General features: G+C 38.5%; 2 protein-coding genes across 4 annotated transcripts in view; both read right to left on the bottom strand.

Moving 5' to 3' along the window:
• The window catches only part of pawr (PRKC, apoptosis, WT1, regulator), a 78,798-nt gene extending 76,980 nt beyond the window's left edge, over positions 1 to 1,818 (bottom strand). The window contains exons 1-2 of one of the 2 annotated variants that reach the window (XM_022201753.2): positions 1,707 to 1,818; positions 801 to 1,468 (exon numbers count right to left, since the gene is read on the bottom strand). In XM_022201753.2, coding sequence (XP_022057445.1) covers positions 801 to 1,352 — 552 coding nt within the window. In that variant the 5' untranslated portion in view covers positions 1,353 to 1,468; positions 1,707 to 1,818. The remainder of the gene's footprint in view (positions 1 to 800; positions 1,469 to 1,706) is intronic. The other variant, XM_022201754.2, reaches the window with a different exon arrangement.
• Positions 1,819 to 17,038: 15,220 nt separating this feature from the next.
• The window catches only part of ppp1r12a (protein phosphatase 1, regulatory subunit 12A), a 59,331-nt gene continuing 56,166 nt past the window's right edge, over positions 17,039 to 20,203 (bottom strand). For both annotated transcript variants that reach the window (XM_022201749.2, XM_022201752.2), the window contains one exon: positions 17,039 to 18,726. In XM_022201749.2, coding sequence (XP_022057441.1) covers positions 18,640 to 18,726 — 87 coding nt within the window. In that variant the 3' untranslated portion in view covers positions 17,039 to 18,639. The remainder of the gene's footprint in view (positions 18,727 to 20,203) is intronic.

The raw sequence follows: 20,203 nt of genomic DNA, 5'->3' as shown, positions 1-20,203 counted from the left end.
TCCATTTCTACATTTACCACAAAAATACAACAAAAACAATCTTAATTTGTCCCCTATCAGTGGTATCCCTTGTCTGTATTTTTAGTTTATACTTTATCTTTGAAGCTTTTGTATTTTTTTTGACTCTGCCCATTTGAAACATGCTCTACAAATAAACTAGCCTTGACTTGCCTCTGTGAAACCTCAATGCATTTGGAAAACTTGATTTTTAATAGCAGGCTGGATGGCTGTTTGGAAACAGGATAAAAGAAGGGGGCTTTTGCTACTTTATTTACTTAACTTGGCATGAGTGCACATTAGCCAGGGGGGTGCTATGGCCATGACTGATTGTTATTTTGACAAAAGGCGTTTTCGGACGACTGGTCAGACAAAACAAGCACTCAAACATGTCTCACTGTCGATAAACTCGACAACCGATTGACAAATGTTGACCCAAAAACAATATTTATGGTCTGTGTTGTGTTAAAAGAACACAAACAGCTGCTAATACATTTGATTTTCTTTAACTTCGAAACATCAGGATCAACTTCAACCTCCAAAAATCAGTATAACTTGTTCTGAATTGACAAAAAAAAAAAAGGTTTTTAAAGTTATGACAACCTCCTCCATCCCATCATGGGACTCCATATTCTCCTACTTTGTGTCAGCAAGGATGACCCAACCCCTGATCGGCATAAACAACCCTGTGACCTCTGCCCTCCCTGTGGACATGTCACCCTGCAGAAAAACTATGCTTTACCTGCAGGGGAACCACCAGAATTGTCTCAACGTGACACTGAAGCTGAGCAGGACTGACTCACCTCATTGGACGGTATGCTGACAACACCTGTTGACCTCCTCTTCTCCCTCAGCTTCCTCTTCTCGATCTGCCCTTTGCCCTTCCTGGCGCTGGGGCCGCTGCTCTTCTTCTCCTTGCCCTTGCCGGGTGATGGGCTCTCCTTGTCGCTGTCGTTGCAGGCCATGGGGCTGGAGTCCGGCGACTGAGCCTTCTCCGTCTGAGGCGGGGCCTTCTTCAGGTTGCCCCCCGGGGTGGCTACGGGCGTCGCGGGGTGGTGCGTTTCCTCCTCGGGTCTCTTCAGAGCCGAGCCGGAGGAGGACCGAGCCACCGCGTAGGAAGAGGGGTGGCAGTTCCCGGCGGGGGCGGCTCTCTCCTGGTTGCCGTTGTTGGTGAACTCGGTGCCCGGAGGAGCGGCGTGGCGGCTGCTGCTGCTGTTTGTGTTTGTGGCACCCAAGGGAGCACCAGTGGCTGCGGCAATGTCCCCCAGCATTTTAGCTCTCATTTTCTCCCGCTTTGCCTTCCACTCCTCCAAAAAGTCCGTCGTGGCGTTTGATTTAAATCCACCCGTTGCCATGATCCCTTCTTCTCGCTCGTTGAAATTAACTTAAAAGTTGCAGCTACTGTGAATTTTCAGCTCTCGGCTACCGACCTAATGGCACCACATTCCTCAAGTGATTAACCCGGGAGCTGCTGACAGGTAGAAAGAAAAATAAATCAGCTTCACGGTAAACTTTTAGGGCTCATTTTCAAACCTAAAAGCATTTTTTCTTACGTCGGGCGACTTTTTAAAAGTTACTTTGTTGCGAGCTTAAACGCTTGAACTGTCTGTTTATCTAAAAACAGAAGTTTTCCTCCGATAAAACAAACTCAAAAGTGGGGAAAAGTTGACGAGAGGGCAGTAAAGTTGTATATTCAGGTAGAAACTCACCTGTATGGAGCTGTGTCAGTCGCCGAACTGCTCTGATCGCTGCGACCAGGTGTGCCCGAGGTCCGCTCAGATGAATGGCTCTGCTCGGTGCTGCTCGCTCTGCCCTCTGGCACGCCGGGCGAGCCCGAATATGCACGAACGCTTCCGACTGGAGCCGAAGTTCAAACCGAGCCCTCCCCGAGCACAGAGCTGCCGTAATGGTCTTTTAATTTCCCCACAGGGGCTTTCAGCAGGTGGTTTACGGGGATGTAGAAGGGCGTAGGTTTCCTTTGAACATTAAGTGAGTTGTTCAACTCAAACACTTAATTTCCTGAATTTGTGGAATTTTTATAGAAGAATTTGTGGGTTTTCTGCATCAATTTAAAGTGGAAATGTCTATTTGTATGAACAAAACACAAAATTCTATATGGAATGTCGTGCAGTGAAGATCTGGGATTAATTGTCCTCATTTAATGCTGTCATTAATTATCCTTTTGGCATTTTTTTAGGTTTTCACTGAGGGAACAAATCTTCTAAATGTATATATCATATCTATAATACGGTATCTCGTGGTATTTTTGGAATATTCCCATGAAGATAATGATGAACATGTTGTTTCATGTTATGGCTCTTATGGCTTACTATGCTTTCATTCTCTCTGACTATGCCATTTATAAAGACATCATGTTATTTCTGTAATTTCATGGCTCACTAATGTACAAAATATTCCATATTATTATTATTATTATTAGTAGTAGTAGTAGTAGTAGTAGTATTGCACTTTTTCCCCAAGCAATAGAATAAAAAAGCCATGAAAACATCAAGTTTGAAAAAATTATGAATTTATTTATTCATAAATAAAATACATTTCAAATGTTTCTTTAAAATATTTGCTTTATTTATTATACATAAGATAATATATTTATTTTACTTACTTATAAATTTAAATAATATTGTTTAAAAATGACAAGAAATAAAAATGTAATATAATTCAAATAAAATAAAATATTTATTTTAAAATATTTACTCCATGTTTAAATAAAAATACTTATTTTATTTATTAATAAAATAATATTTTAAAATAACCAAAAATGGCAAAATGTAAAATAAATAAAATAAATTAAATATTTATTTGGGAATATTTATTTTTAGATATTTACTACATTTATTTATAAATAAAATAGCAGAAAATAATAAATACAAATAATATTAAAATAACCAAAAATAAAAAAATGGTAAAAAGAATAAAAATAAATACAAAAATTAAAGTCAGTTCAAAAGCAATGAACACTCAAATTCAAAGTTCAAAATCAAAGGTGCATATTAGAGGTGCATAATGTTATCTCATATTCAGTTTGTTCTATAATTTTTTCATTTTAAAACTTGTGTTGTGTGAAGCATTTTTTACAGTTATGCAAAAATGAAATAAAACTGTTAACAATATTTGCAGCATAATTATATTATGAATGTGGGATGAAAGCCTTTTTGGTCCATGACTGTAATATGTGATTTTTCTTGACATTTTAAATAACTGGGTAATAAAAACTGAAGTACAGAATAGCTGCAGCCTCGCACGGGTGTGTGATGAATGTGGCGTCCTTGTAAAACGTGCAGCATGACGTCCACCTCCTTTATAAAGGAATGTCATGTCGACATGTCATATTAATTCAGACTAAACCCTTTAGAAGTGTTCTGAATAACGCAGGAATTGGCTTGTTTCCACCTTTCGAATGACGCTTTTCTTTTGCTTTAAGAGTGTAGCAGAAGTTGGAGAGCTGAAGGCCTTGAAAGGCATGGAATTTATCCCATCAGCCAGACGCATGTGTTTATAAAAGTCACCGTGCACCTTCAAGGTCCCGACGTACATCAACAGCACAATGTCACTCATTCCTAGCTTCAATAGCCCTTTGATAATTGCACAGTTGGAGTGCAGCATTGGAGCGTTTGTCAGCGATTGAGTCTCCCACACAGATCCCACAGACTCCCTCAGGCGCCGGATGACTCACCGACCAGCTCTGATCAGGGCAGCACTTCCTTGTTCGAGTCCACGAGGCAGCATACTGATGTACGGTACGAGCTGAAGGGCAGGTTGAGGGTAATATAAGAAGACTGACGAGTTTATTTCTTTCACGTTATGATGCTGCGTTTCACGAGAAATGTGATTAGTGAGTGTTGACATCTCCGCCTGTCCACAGGAGCGTCCCTCCAGTGAACATGATGTCTCTTCAGGTTTGGCAAAACATTCACTTAGATTCAAATATGAACTTGCAGGTCAAAGGTCATCTTGTAAATCATGTCTTTTGTCCATAACTCAAGAACCCATGCTCTAACTATGACCAAATTTCACACTAATGTCCAACAGAATAATACAAAAATTATTACTAACAAGCAGACCGAAAGAAATCATGGAATCCTAAAAGCTGTTTTTGGCAGAACAATGCCATAGCTATTGATGGAAGAACTTCAGTGATTTTGGCTATTATCAAGAAAACCATGGAACATGTCGAGATATCAACTCTTACATCAAACTCTTATGAGCCACTTTTGTTGTTGTCATGATATTTGTCCAAACAGACGGACCTTTAGTTGTACCAGGCACTAAAATAAAGAAGAAAACAAGAGTGGTCTAATCATTTATTTTTCCATGACTGTAGGTGACACACACCCACATCAATCATTTTACCTTTAAAATTCTGAAGAACACACGACCAAGAGAGTGATAACCGGCTTCATGCGTGTTCAGGGGTGTGTTTTCACAGGAATAAATGTAATCACACCATCTCAAAGAGGAGTGATACGCTAATTTGTTGATGCTAATATGATGGTATTCCTTGAAAAGCAAGCTATGTTTAAACACCAATCTGAACTTTAGTATTTCTTAAGATTTGTCTGTGTTATTTTGCTTACTTATAAAGAACACGGGAACTCTGAAAATGCTCTATGTTCACTCATACCATATCTTCAACCTTTGTGAATATAATCCCTGAAACTGGTTAGCTACATCTCGACACCTTCACTTTTGTGTCACACCTCGACTTCTGTCACGTCCCGACATGCACTGGTTTGTGAGGACTCGTTCAACGGTTTAATTTGTCTCATTTTTGTTGTTTTTTGCCTTTTTTTTTGTCTGACTTTCATCGTCGTGTTTCACGCTTTTGTCATTTTTCGCCATACTTGAATCATTTGTCCATTTTTTTTGTCGCTTTACAACTTTTATGTCTATTTTTTTGTTGTTTGTCTCAGTTTTGTCACTTTGTTTCTCTTTTTTGTTGCTTTGTGTCTCATTTTTGTAATATTTTGTTTTGATTTGTTGGGTTTTTTTTTGCTTTTTTAAAGTAAAATCCTATATCATTCAGTTTCAGATACCTGTGACTAAATATTGTGTTCCTTTGTAGACACTCTGTGATCTGGAAGTTGTAACGTGTAAAAGATAAACTGAGGCATAATGTTGCTGAAAATGAACAAAAACGAGTTTGACATCCCTGATCTACAGTGTAGATTGTGAATTTTCTTTCGTGGGTCAGTAAAATTTGACTTAATCTATAATATTAATCCATTTTTTGAATATATTTTATACTATTAAACCAAATCTACAAAATACCAAACAAACATAGTGAAGTAAAAAATTAACTGTAGTGTAGGAGAAGTAAAAGTGGCAGAAAATGGAAATAATCAAGTGAAATACAAGTAGCTCAAAGTGCACTGAAGTGCAGTGCATGTACTTATAATCATGACACTTTCCATCACTGTAAGTAACAGCCTTAAGACGTTTGACATGATAATAATGATAATAAATAGAAAATATTGTGTTTGTTTCGCATTAAGGAGCTTCTGTGTGAAGGTCTAGTCGGCTTCAGTCATTTTACCACTTTTGAAAAACGCTCCACAAACACATTTCAGCTCTAATAACATTAAATTAAGGATAATCAGAGGAGTTTTCTCTGAGGACGTGAGGTACATTTGTAGTTTTACGAGGGAGTCACAAATGACACATTTTTAAGCTCAAGGACAAACTTTCCGTCTCCACAATGAGCTCATCTGATCAGACAAGAAGCTGATTAAAACACGGCAAATTAGGTTTTCATCTCAGCCTGATAGTTTAACAGACCACAGCCATTTCAGACTCCTTCTGGAGCTTCTCTCGTACGATTAATTTAGAAATCTGCAGTCGTGGCTGCGTGCTGATGCAAAGCTCCACTGTCATAAGTCTACACGGCGTTCCAGGGATGTTCAGTCGGAGCGTTTTCTCCCCACGCTGTGATTTAAACCTGCTATAGGAGCTTACTGTCACAAAGCTAATTTCATGCCACGATAACAGCGCCATAACTTCACCGTGCTGAAGGGTGCGAGCCTCGTGCTGTTAGATTTGTGTGCATCTGGCCGGCTCCCAAGGGTGCTCTGACTTCCAGGGCAGTTTATCACTGACATTTAGACGTATTTAAGAAGAATCCGTCCACATGCTAACAGACCAAAGGGGCCGTAAAGATCTAAAAGTGTCACACCCGTCCACATCCCACCGGTGAGTGGGAGGTCAGGCATCCAGCCATTATCTCTCCATGTGCCAACGCTGTTCCAGATAATGAGAAAACCTGGGTGGAGTAAAGGGAGTGAGGCGCCTTTTTCCTCAAAATAAACCCCTGATCTATGAACTCAGGTCACACTGCTGCATATTTTGCATATTTCTGTCTGCTTCTGAGGAGGATAAAAAAAGGAACAAGGGTGCACAAAGGTTGTCGCTGAGCGTTTCCTTCCATGCCAACACAAACGCTGCTGTGCTGCTTTGAGCTAAATTCTATTTAACATTCCAGTAATGCATTTCTAAAATAACTCAAACTGCAAAGATTCTTTTCTTTTTTAACCCTCCTGTTGTCCTGCAGCTCAAAATTGACCCGTTTTAAAGTTTGAAAATGCGGGGGGAAAAAAAATCTATATTTTCACAGTGAAACTTTTGATGCCCACATTTTCAACACTTCTGGTGGGAAAAGAAGAAATGTTAAAAATGTTTCTTGAGATCATTCACAAAAAAAATCAACCTTGCCTGATTTTTTGTGTGAATGATCTTAAAGAAAATATTAGAATTTTTTTGATATATATGTCGTCATTTTAGATATTTTTAGGATTTTTTGGAAGGTTTTTACTCATTTTTTTGAAAACATTTACAAGAATTTTCTTGCCAAATTTGGGGATTTTTTAAATAAAAATTTTTAAGGAAATTTTTAAGCAATTATTAGAATTTTTTACTGAAGGTTTTGCAAATTTTCAGATATTTGTTGGATTATTTTTCAGACAAGGAAACAATATTTTTTTGGTGTTCGTAAATGAGGACAGCAGGAGGGTTAATGAATGGCCATATCATGTTTCTAAATGGGAGACTAGTCAGACTGTAAAACGTAACTAACCTGAATCTTAGATTAAGTGTGACACTGTGTAATGGCTGCTCTTGCCTTCACACATTTTCATTTATTTGACAGTAGTGTTTCAGTCAGAAGCTATTAGGTGGGTAATTCTGCCTGCGCTGAGCTCACTCCCCCGTGAAATTGTTTATCCAGTAAGTAAGTTCAAGAGATGATTCTTCCAAGCTTCCCAGATGTTGCGCACAGATGTTTAGCGGGGCAGGAGTGATCCGGTTAGCCGCCGCCACACATCAGTCCTGCACACGAGGGAGAGTCGAGGGAATCACGGTTTTAACGGTGTCAGTTGATGCTCATGAAATTAACTCAACATCTATACCGCTGTGATAAAGTCACTTTTACTTCATTCATTTTTAAAGAAATAGTTAGCTTTCCTGTGTCTAAATTTATGATGGTGAGCCAAGAAAACTGATTCCAGGTGTGTTTTTGCTTTTTTTTTTTGTCAGATATAGCAAATAAAGTGGACATGATACATAAATGAGCTTTTGAGGTGCCAGTTTTGGTAATTTTGGAGAGAAGTAGGTCGGCTTGGCTCCCGGTCATTATGCTCAGCTAAGCTAAGCTAAGCTAAGCTAAGCTAAGCTAAGCTAAGCTAAGCTAAGCTAAGCTAAGATAGATGCATTGGGTTGGGGACTATAGCCACTTTCTAACATTTATTTCATTGTTTTTTAAGGTTTGTTTTTGCCTTTATGATTGGGTTATGCTTAACTCCTGGGCAAAAATCAAACCTCAACCACTACAGTAAAGCCTCAGCCTTTGTCCATGGTGTGGATTATTTCATAAAAGAATGGATGCTGTGTGTTGTGGAAATCAAAAACCTCTTTTCTCATCACAGTGAGCAGCAGCCTGTTGTTTTCTCAGGTTCTGTTTTTTACATTGAAGGTGAGCCACTGCAGATGAATAAGTTCATTTTTTAACAAACAGAGATGAATCATTAACCATGAAACACGATTTCATTTATTTAATGCCTAAATATTCAAATGAAGCATTTTATATATGAAATACTGTCATAATTTGTTTTCTAGAACAGAAATCTAAACACTGGATATTTTCTTGGATGCCTCTCTGTAAATCAGAAAATACTGTGAGCAGCCAGATAAAAATAATCCAAAAAAAAATCAATTTTCACCATGGTTTAAGGAATGAAATGTTTTACATAGCAGGCTGCTACTGATAAATAAATAAAACCTTCAGCAAAAACCTTCAGAATATGAAGAGGACTTGATTGTATCTCAGTCGTAAAATGCAAAGTGTAGCTTGTGAGTGTGTGTTTTGGATATCTTCCCTCCAGTATTCTGAATAGCCTTTTTTAAGTTGAGGCTTTATCTTTCTTCCGAAGCTCTAATTAATTTATACCACTCTCTATTTGAGCCACACCTAAATTATTGTAATGTCATCTGGTGCAATACGCACCCTAGTTATTTGCGGAAACTAATAGTTCTTCAGAAGAAAGTAATTTGTGCTATATCTTGGTCTGAATATTGTGCTCCTTCAAATCCTCTGTTTCACTGACTCAAGCTCCTGAAACTTATTGAATGTAATTATTTACATAACGCTTGTATCATGTATAGTGTTGTACATAAATTAAATCCAAGATTGAGTCAACTCATTCCAATCACTAAAGCCTCCCATGAACATGATACCAGAAAGAAACACCTCTTGAGAGGAAAAAATCGCACATTAGAGTGTACCAGACTTATTGTAGCGTATAAGGGTCCTCAGATCTGGAATGAACTTGACGACAATATCAAAAAATCTAAAAGTCTGGATTTATATAAAAAGAAATTAAAACGCATTCTACTGCAACGATATGCCTGTTGCAGGAACAGTAGTAGACAGTCATTGTAATCCTTTGCTGCATCCTAGAAATTTGTTAGTAAAATCCCTAACACAAATCTAATAATAAATTAAAAAGTTAAATAAATAAATTTTGATGGATTGTAATAAATTCTCTTCTGATGTGCCGTAAGTAGATGGACAATAGTGCTTTTATTGTATTATGTAGTGTTGTAAATGTATTATGTATATAAATGTATTCTTTTGTTTTTGCTTCTTTTTGTTTTTTGTTTTTCTGACTGTTGAATTTAAATTATTGTGGACTTATGGTGGGAGGGAGTGGACATTGATAAGTTCTCTGAACTTTTTCTGCTCCTTTTTTGGGCACAAACTGAATTGAACTCGCCCTATTAACTCAACAAATGTCTGCTCAAAATAAACAAATAAAATAAATAAATAAATAGTGTCTCACCTTCAGTGAAAAGTCATTACCTCTCACTGATAATGACCAAAATTAAAGCAGCAGCATCCAACTGTGAAAGCTCGTGTGATCATCGTAATTAACTTTTAGAATGTTTTAGGTTAAGGAACTAAACAAAGGAGGGAATATGCTAAAATATGGCCATTAGCTATGAGAGAAAGAATAAGAAAATGTGAACAAATATCAGATTGAGTGCTTTGCTTGAGGAGCATTTAGTGAAGGCTGGAGGGTTTAGTTTTGGTTCACTTTGCCCACCTCGTTTGCTGTGGATTTGCAGTGCTCAGCTGCTCTCCTGCTGTGGTTTAATCCTCCTCCATGTTCAGGACTGTGAGTCAGCAGAGCTCTGCACTCAGCTGCAGACAGGAAGGACGTTCGACAAAGGAGCAACAAACTTTTAGGTGACACACTTCCTCCACAATACGACAGAAATGCAACAGGACTCCACGTTCCCATGCAGTACGTGAATCTTCAGTTTGAGTTACTCTGGAACCAGGATTGAAAACGAGTTAACACATTATTATGGCTGCATAATGAAGCTGTTAAACAGTCTTTATGTTCCCTCTTTTGTTCCACAGATCCTGCCCTCTGTCCAGCTCACAGGTTTGTCCGTTATCCCGTCTGTGGCCTCCCAGTACCGTCGCAGTCCCATCTGTTGATGATGATTGTGGGTGACTAGACAGGTCACCGTGGCAACCTCCTTACATCAGGCTCCCTGTTACTAATTAATAGTGCAAACTGATAAGAGTTTGCTCTATTAATACTAGATTCCCAATAAAAACTAGGAAATGATAAATTAGTCGCATTTGCGTAAGTCAGCTAAGTTGAGAAGTCCCCTCAAAAAAACAGGTGTTGTTGTTCACAGTTTTACCCTGTTAATACTGTCCAATTCTTCAGTTTTCTTTGGCAGAAGTATCTGAGATTCTCAACTGAAAGAATGAGCTACACAAAACATAGAGTAGTTGGTTCTGGGGTAATCAGTCCCATATTGATGTGCTTTCATCCTCTGCTTCTGTTTCCGTTTCCTCATCCGATTTTTCAAAACTTTTTTGGCTTTTAAACTCATAAGAAAAGGTCAGTTTCTCTCAGTTGGTGTTGCAGCTACAAGTCCAATTCTCAAACAGGAGGATAATTATTGCATATTACAGTAATTGTTTAGTTCATATGAAGTCAAAACATCCCCAAGTTGCTCATTTTGAGTGAATCATTGTTAATATACTTTACATTCACAATGAATAGTAGCTGCATCCATCCATCCATCCATCCATCCATCCATCTCCACTTAAACAGGGTTGGGTTGTGATGGCAGCAAATTAATCAAGGTATTCCAGATGTCCTTCTATCCAGTAACATTTCCCAGCTCCTTCTGAGGAATTTCAAAGTGTCCCAAGGCCAGATGAGATACGTAATCCCTACAGTGGGTTCTGTGTCAACCCCAAGTCCTCATCCTATTTGAATGATCCTGGAAAAACTCTAAAAGACAGTTCCTCTGAGGCCCAACCCCATCAGATATGAAGACATGAAGGAGCAATGACTCTACTCTGAACTCTGTGCCCAACCACACAGAAGAAAGTTATTTTGGCTGCTTGTACTTGCGATCTCATTCTTTCAGTCACTACCCTGAATTCTTGACCTTTAGTGAAGGTTGAAATGTAGACTGACTGACAACTCGAGAGCTTTGCCCTCCAACGTCTTCATTACTGCTGATGCTGCACGAGTCCATCGCTTCATTTCACGCTCCATTTTTCCATCACTTACGAATAAGATCTCAAGATAGTTAAACCCCTTCGCTGAGGGCAGGAACTCACCCCAGAGGGAGTGATCCACCAGCTTCCAACCATGACCTCAGACTTGGAGGTGCTGACTCTCATCCCGGCTGCTTCACACTTGGTTGCAAACCATCCTGGAGATGCTGGAGGTCATGGCTTGATGAAATACGCCATTTACAAAAAAAATCAGAGACTGAGTACCACAAACTGGACACCCTCCTTAACTTAGCTGTGTCGTAAAATCCTGTTTGTGGCAGTTACAGACAGGATCGGAGACCAACATTTACTGGAAATGTATTTGAATCTGTGCCAAGGATAAGACATCTGGCTGCTAGTTTTATCTCATTAAACGGATTCAACAAGTGAAATAGCTCATTAACTTTCTATCATTTGACTAACCACACTCTACTCTCCCTGTCTAATCTCGTTAATGTTCCCAATATGGAGCAGGATATTTAGTTTAATGTAGATGCAGCTTCCTGACACCACATCAGAGAGTCAAAGACGTCTTTATATCCTCTTTTCTAGCTGCTTCCACGGCAATCCGTCGCTGCCTCCAATCCCATTTTTCTATCTGAGTGTGTTCGTCTTTGTTTCACTGACAGACTCGAGCTGTCACTTCATCCAGACCTCTCGATTTGTCATTGTTTGTCATCGGAGAGAAACCCCGCTGCTGTTTGTCCTCGGAGCAGAGGGGTTTTTGCTCAGCCAGTGTGTCTAAGTCTAGTGAGTGTTGGTTGAGTTCAAAAATTGAACTGGGGGAGGAGGTCTGTTTGGATTGCTGCACTCTACAGTAGGGAAGAGAGAGGGAGATTAGGCGGCTGTGGCAATAAAACGAGTAGAGAGGATGAGTGCGAGTGACTGTGTGTGACAGCAGATCCCATTCTGTCTTTATGGGACGATTTCCAACCAAGAAAAGCGCATTTCGTCATCTATGGTGGAGCTACAGGAAGGAATCAAAGAGAGCAGCCAGCAATCAGGAGAATTTCTCCAGGTCTCTGCTGTGGTTTATTACTCATCATGTTTCTAGTGACCATGATGCGTACAAGGGCACGCCAATGTTTTATTCCATTTATTTCAAATTATGTACCTTTTTTCTGACAACTTCTAAAAGAATACTGCCCTGTTGCTGATGTTTGAAGTGGCCAAAAACTAAAAAAGATGTCATTCTTAAATGACTATCCATGGGTGTTAAATGCTTTTGGCTTTCTGGTTTTATCCATCACACAGCGATACAATGGATGTGACTCATTCATCGAAGGTTTTCACCACAGGTTTCACAAGTTAATTGACGGGAAAGAAATGGAAATGGAAGAAAATCAGGCGTAAAAAGGTAAAAATACAGGATATGGAAAACAAAAATGTGAAATACGCATAATTACTGTTATGCTTGTATTGATAGCAGAGGTTTTGACTGAAATATCACAATAACTATCGGTTGCTTGACCATTAACCCTTTGATGGGCCATTTTCCATTGGATTCGGGTCACTTTTGATCCATGTTGTGCATCAAAGGGTTAAATCAAGCATTCGTGGTCCAGAAATAATGAATCCTTTCCATCCTCTAGAACTCAAGCGCTACCATGGTTGACATATTTTAGGATTTTCATGAGCTCAAGTTCTTTATAGTCAAGTTACATCCCATGGAAACCTTCTTGATAAGTTAGCATCAGCGGTTATGTCAGGACCAGGCTCCTATATCAACAAATAGAACAAAGAGCCATTATTGTAAATTTAATGGTAACCGATGCAAAAAAAACCTCATGTATAGTCTCACCAGTCAAATCTGATTTTAAAAAAGCCTAAAAGTTTGTCGTCTTTGTATTAAAATGGCATTTAAAAAACACTAAAAGAGTTGCTATGCATGGTACAACAACACGATTGGCTAGATTTTTCTTGGTTTGGCAACTACCAATCGAACAGTTGGCTAAACTGATGAATTCATGAACTCAATGACCAATTTTTAAGACTTTTTCAATACAACATGAGGTTCATTTTGTAAATTATGGTCCCATTTAGAGTGAAATAAATGACAATAAACACTTTGGGGCGGGTCTAGCTTGTGACTGACATATTGGGGTTTGTAGTGTTCTTCAGCTCTCAGTGTGATTAAAGAAAAACAAAAATATCAGCGGCTAAATTTCAAACCTGAGGCCCTAAAACAGCAGTCCACAAACCTGGTGGCTACATCCTTTTTAAAAAATAAACAGTCTATGCTAAAATAAAATGTCTCCCATAGAAAGCGTGAGAAAAATCTGTTTTAACACGTTCTAGTAGATCTCAAAAATAGAATGACAAACCTGTGAATGTGCAGAATGTGGGCTGTTTCAGTTCAGTTATGACTATTTAAACATGTTTTTAAAACATATATATATTTTGTGTATGGGACATTTTGAGCATATTTGAATTTTAGTGAAGGTTGTGTCCCCCCTCAGTATCTAATTAGAGCCTAAAGTCATTCCCATTAGTCACACCTCTACATACACAAATCCCAGAACTTGAATGCAGGTCAAAGATCACCAAACACACACTGACGCTGCTGTAATTACAGACGCTAAAAGCCTCACGCTGTCCCTTTAAGCCCTTTCAGTCTTTGAGGGATTCAAACGTGGTGGAAAGGCAGCATTAATTCAAACCATTTGTTGCTATAATTACATGGGGTCAGTCTTAAGGCCAAGAATCCGTCTTTTTTCTCCCAATTATCTCCTGCCAAAGTCCTCGTGGAGACATTTTGCTTGCTTGAGGAAGCGTGTCCGTGGCACAGAGATTTGTTAACCGCACGCTGAGGCAATGGAAAAACAAAAAAAAAAGCACGACACTTTTGCGTGACTTTGCGCAATTAAGGCAGCTTATCCCCCAAAAGCTTTCTCTAAAGATTGGAGATCCTCATCACAGACAGTGAGATCAGGCCACACCCAGACACAACAAGCAGAAACAAGGGCTGACAGGGAAAGTAGCTCATCAATTAAATCATACAAATCAGTGGTGGGAAGAAGCAGCAAAAGTCTACTACAAGTCATCAGGATTGTGTGTACTGGGCTGAACTTTAGCTGCTTTGAAACCACACAGTGAGGCATTTGAGGGTTGATGTAGAACTTTAAAAGACAGACAAGATGGGAGCTTTGTGTTTCAGTTCTTCAAAGTACAGCCTTAAATACCGACATGTCTCTGATCAGAGCTGCATCCATGGACCAAACCTCCTCCTAACTGCAGTGAATGATGTGAGCTGCACCTGACTGATGCTCTGTAAAGCTGTGCACCATCTGCTGGTAAGATGGAGAGTAGCAGCAGCAACAGCTCAGTCTGAAAGGAGTGTGAAAGACTTCAAAAGTGTTGACTTCATATATTGACACACACAACCGGTTATAGGCACAATGTCAGGAGTTGATTTGTTGGTAAGTAGTCAGTGCATAGTGTGTAATAATTCATTAAAATCTGATCGGCCAGCTTTGAAGAAGTTCTATCTTCGCTGTGGCATCATTTCGATCATCTTCTGCAATCTCATAGCATCTATTTCTGTCCAGAGTTGGATTCATTCTCTACCAAGATCTTATATTAATGAAGTTAGAGTCAGACAAAGTCTTCTCCAGAACATCCCAAAGATTCTCAGTGGGGCTGAGTTCTGGACTCTGTGGAGGTCAATCCATCTCCTGCTCCCTGATCCACTCATTCTCAATGTGAGCCCCATGAATCCTGGCATCATCATCTTTCAACATGTCCATACCATCAAAGAAGACCATTTATGGAAAGACCTGATCATTCAGTATATTCAGGTATCAGCTGACCTCTTTCTTTGGGAACATAACATTGGTGAACCTGACCAACCCCAGATCATAACTCTAACCCCCACAGGCTGGTAGACACTAGCCATGATAAGGGCATCACTTCATCTGCCTCTCTTCTTACTCTGATGCCCCCATCACTTTGGAACAGGGTAAATATGGACTCGTCAGACCACATGACCTCCTTTCTTTGCTCCAGAGTCCAATCTTTATGCTATCTAGCGAACTGAAGCCGTTTTTTCCCCGATTAGCCTCACTGATCAGTGGTTCTCGTAGAGCTACAGCTGTTTAGTCCCAATCCTTTGAGTTCCCTTCACATTGTGCGTGTGGAAAAGCTCTTACTTCACTATTGAACACAGCCGTTGATTTCCTATGATCACGTAAGAGTTTGTTCTGACCACATTTGTTCCTAGAAGATGATGGTTCACCACTATCCTTCAGGTTTTAATAATGCGTTGGACAAAAAGAACCTTATTTGTTTTCCTTGCTTGATGCAGGCCAATGATTTGATCCTTCTGAGACAGATCAACATCTTTTCCATGACCACAGGATGTCTTCCAACATGGATGTTTTAGAAATGAGAAGCTCCTCACTGCACCAGCTCGGGTTAAATAAGTTGTTGCAGCTGAAACATATTCATCACTGGAGTAATTATCCAATGGAAGACTCTTATTTATTTGCCGAGTTAAATCTAAGTGGTGACTTTTTTTTTTTCTTTTTTGGACAGGCAGTGTATAACTGGAAGTAAAATTAATGCAATCAATGGTTTCCAATAGTTTTTTTTTTTAATTATTATTGCAAATGAATCAAAAATAATGCCTGTGCCACACAAAGATTCCTGGTATCTGACAGATTTCCTCAGTTTGTTAAATTACAGATATTTAGTGAAATCATAGAGAAAAGTAATAGTTTACATGGCAACTCTGACAAAAGAAAAAAAAAAGGGTAAAATGTGCACAATGTCCACATCAAAAATGAATGTGTTCACAAGAGATAACTTGTTCATTTTTGTTCCATTTTACTGCATTTAAATAAACAAAAAAAATTGTCTTTTCAATATATTTTTTCATTCAGCCTTCCAGCCAGATTTTCACTGCTTTTGTTCTAGTGTGGACATTTTTGTTCTGGATGGATTTCGTTCAACTTTTCGGGACAATAAATGTCCGTCTCATCAGTCGGCTGAAAAAAAAAAAAAAAACATTCTCTTCTACCTCTGGGAATGATTGAATCTCAGGGTCGTCCTGTGAAGTCTCCTGTCAGACAAGCTTCACTCGCTTCTAAATTCAGAAACAGCCTTTTTGCTGTCGACCTGTGCGCTTCATATAAAAGGTTTTTCTATTATGTCTTGTAGACAGGCTCCTTTGGCTTTTTGCCTTCCTGCTGATTTGTGGTCCTCTAGAGGGTCAGTCTCCCTTTAATATTTTTCTATTTTCTGCCTGAACCTTTTGATTGAAGTGAGCCCTCTTGGGAAAACCACTGTTTACATTTTTACTATTGTAGGTAGACATATGCTCACATCTCTTGGGTGGATTTAACTGTTCCGAAAGTGTGAGCGTCTTTGTAAGTTTTGTATAAAGCTGAAGTCCAACCACTTTAACGGCCGTTTAACCCTCCTGTTGTCTTCATTAAAAAAAATATTGTTTCCTTGTCTGAAAAAATCCAAAAAAATCAGCAAAAATATTCCCCAAATTTCAGAAAATTTGCAAAACCTTCAGGAAGGAAACTCCAATAATTCCTTAGGAGTTTCGATTAAAAGTTTTATTTTTCCAAAAAAATCTCCCAAGTTTGACAAAAAATTCTTGTAAATATTTTCAAAAAAAAAAAAAAAGTAAAAATCTTCCGAAAAAAATCCTAAAAACATCTAAAGTGATTACATTACTGATATATATCAGTAATTTTCTTTAAGAACATTCACATAATATTTGTTGATTTTGTTGCAAATGTTCTTAAACATTTTTAACTTTTTTTTTTCCACCAAAAAATGTTCAAATATTTCCCAATAATGTTAAAAATGTGGACATCAGAAGTTTCACTGTGAAAATTTTTTTTTTTTTCCACATTTTCAAACTTTAAAACGGGTCAACTTGACGACACGAGGGTTAAACCAAAAAGGTGAGAAATGAAGAGACGTGGGAGCTTTACAATGTACAACTTTATTTTTAATGAACTCTTCAGTGGTTGGTAGTCACAGCACAGCTTGCATGTATTAAGCCACACACCTATTTTACAAGATGACGGGAAAAAAAAATAAAGAAAAAAAAAACACAAAAAACCAGAGTAGATGGTCGTCAGTCCATCTGCAGTGACTTTTCTTCTTTACTAAAATATCCTTAAAAGGCCACTGAAATGCATAAAATGGTGTTTTTTTTCTCCGATGAATGGAATATTTGACGGTGGCGATGTTGCTTTAACCTGACATCAAGACTCCTCACATGGCGCTGACAGTGCATGTAGACATTTGTAGAAAGGACTGGGTTAGCAATACCTAAGATATTCTCTTTTTTTTTCTTCTTCTTTTAGTGACAACACCTCGGCTATAATACTACAGCTTTAAAAAAAAATGGAAACAAAATTAACAGCACTCTTCCAAGATACTGAATACAATGAAAGTGAAATGTAGTGAAGCGATTATTCTTTTCTTCTTTTTTTTTTTTTAAATCTCACAATTATGTGGGGGAAAAAAAAAAAAAAGCACTGAACACTGCCGGCCGTCCCGTGCATGAGAGAGGCTCTACTGTACTGTATCCAATGTCTATGAAGAGAAAAAAATAATTAAAACACACCTTTTTGTCCTCTGGAATTTAATAGTAACAGACGGGAACCATAAACGCATGCCATGTGCTGGTCTCAAACAAATACATACAGGTATATACAGCGTCACTCAGTACCTGCTAAAACAAAGTGAGAAATACAGAGTATAAACTGACTACACTACAAACTTAAAAAAAAAAAAAAAAAAAAAGGAAGAGGGGTGAGCGGTTGAAGCGGTGGAAGAGTGAAAAATCCTACTTGTGATGGACTCGTCATTAAAGCATTAAAAAAAAAAAAAAGAAGAAATGCATATTGCACATACAGTGAAAGCTTAAATTCCACCAGGTCCGCGAGAATTTTTCCACACAGAGGTACAAAAAAAAATTATTTTTAAAAATTCGACAGAGGATGGGCGAGCGTGCGTGTGCGTCGGTGATTTGTGTCGGAGCTTTTAAAGGGTCGAAACTGGGGGGGGGAGTGAAGGAGGAAACCGCACGGCACACGACGAGAAGAGGAAACGGGAAAAAAAAAAAGAAAAATTACGTCAAATAAGAGAAGATTGTGGCACAAATAAAATCAGGTGTTGGATAATATCTGTTCTCCAGTGATAGCCGAGAGAAGAGAAGAGATCGAGTGTTTTTTTTTCCTTTTTTCTCTTTATGTACAACTAAGGCTTATTGGTTAAATAGTATTTCAGGCTTCCCCGCCCACTTTTACATGCTCATCACGCGACCCTTTTTTTTCCTGCTCTGTAAACTCGGTGGTTTCTAACGGGAGGATGCGTAGATGGCGGGGTGCTGCAGTTGTGGAGGAGCAAAAAAAAAAAAGGGGGGAGATTAAGAGTTGAGGAAGGAAAAAAGAAGAAAGAAAGGAGTCTCGTCTCTGATGTCTGTTGCAATTAATATCTAAATGTGCAATTCCATTAGTCACTGCTAGGGGGTGCAGGAGACGGGGAGGGGGCGGGGCTTGGCGATGGGGGGTTCTGGTCTACTTGGAAAGCTTGCTAATGACTCGAATGAGCGCTCCGTTCTCGTCCTTTAGTCTCTGGTTGTCTGCTTTCAAGTCTGGGAGCATCTGGAAGGAGAGAAAAAAGGAAAGAGGGAAAGGGGGAAGAGAGAGAGGGCAGGTTTAGATGAGTCTGGACATGTCATTCAACCAGTCAGGCCTGTTTTGTTCTTTTTTTTGCAAACTGTTAATTGCAGCCTGGGTAAGAGATCTTGGGAGTCACACGGCATCTCATGTTTTACGGTCTCGCTCTCTCGGTTTTGTTTTTGCAGGAATTAAATCACATCTTTGCTCCCAGTTTGAGAGGAAGCGGGCACACAACAGGCCAAAGATCCTGAGAAAAGCCATGCAGAATCTGATCGACTGCTCCACCGGCAGCCGGGAAATAAAAAATACACACAGCAGAGATTAAAAAGAAAAGCCACACTTTTGTTTCTCTTCAATGGTGTTTTGAAAATAATGGATGTCCAAGTTAAAATGCTGTCAAATTTGAAGGTTTGAGGTTCATTTCCTTCATGACATCTGCTGGATTACAGAAAGAAATATCTTCATATTAGGGTCAATATATAATTGTGGGATTTTTGGTATCATAGTTGACATTTTTGCTGTTTTCAGGCCTAAAAACCAACATGGCCGCCTTTAACCAAACACCACATGGCATTTTTACAGAAAGATTCTTCTAAATATTATATATACAACTGAGTAAACTTGAAATTGAAAGTTATCTATAAAGATATTGCAGTAAACCTGCTGACATGCCATAAATCCACACTTGACTCACACACTGCTTTATATTAAATAACTCAGAAAGCCTTGGAGTCTGGCCAGTTTTTTCTTCAGGAGGAAATGACATCATGTGGAGCAGGTCATGTGATCTGGAATTAACTCACTTCCTGGAGAGGTGTTTTTGTAACGGGTGACTTAGTTGAAAGCGATAAAATTTGTTATTTTCCATATAAAATTTGAGATGTTGCCAAAAAAGAAATATCTGTCACCATTTATCTAATTAGAAGGTGGTTGTTATTACATTTGGACGGTTATTTAGTTAACATTTTAGTGATATCCAGTCATTTTTTATTAATAAGTGATTGTTTCCATGATAAATAATTCTGGAATTTGATCATAATGAACATTTAAAAAAATATTTTTAATAAAAATGTATGAAAGATATATCCCATGGACTTCAAAAGTCCCTCAGTTATAGATTGACCCATTAGATCAGGGGTGTCAAACATGCGGCCCGTGGGCCAAAACCGGTCCTCCAGAGGCTCCAATCCGGCCCTCAAAGTGTAAAAATTACAGAGAAGACATTAACTGCAGATTGTAAATTAGTAAAACTATAAATTTAAAATAATTTCTAGACCTTGACAAGTTGTTTTCATCATAAAGTAAAATAAGGGATTGTTAATGTTATGCCTCATTTTTGTAATCTTTTGTCTTGTTTTTGCTGTTTTTTGCCTTTTCTTGTCTGACTTTTGTCATATTGTTTATAAAGTAAAATTCTATATAATTCAGTTCTAGATAACTGAATGTTTTGTGTCTGACT

The sequence above is a fragment of the Acanthochromis polyacanthus genome, chromosome 1 (genome assembly GCF_021347895.1).
Source record: "Acanthochromis polyacanthus isolate Apoly-LR-REF ecotype Palm Island chromosome 1, KAUST_Apoly_ChrSc, whole genome shotgun sequence".
Taxonomy (NCBI): domain Eukaryota; kingdom Metazoa; phylum Chordata; class Actinopteri; family Pomacentridae; genus Acanthochromis; species Acanthochromis polyacanthus.
This window is presented reverse-complemented; position numbering and strand designations above follow the sequence as displayed.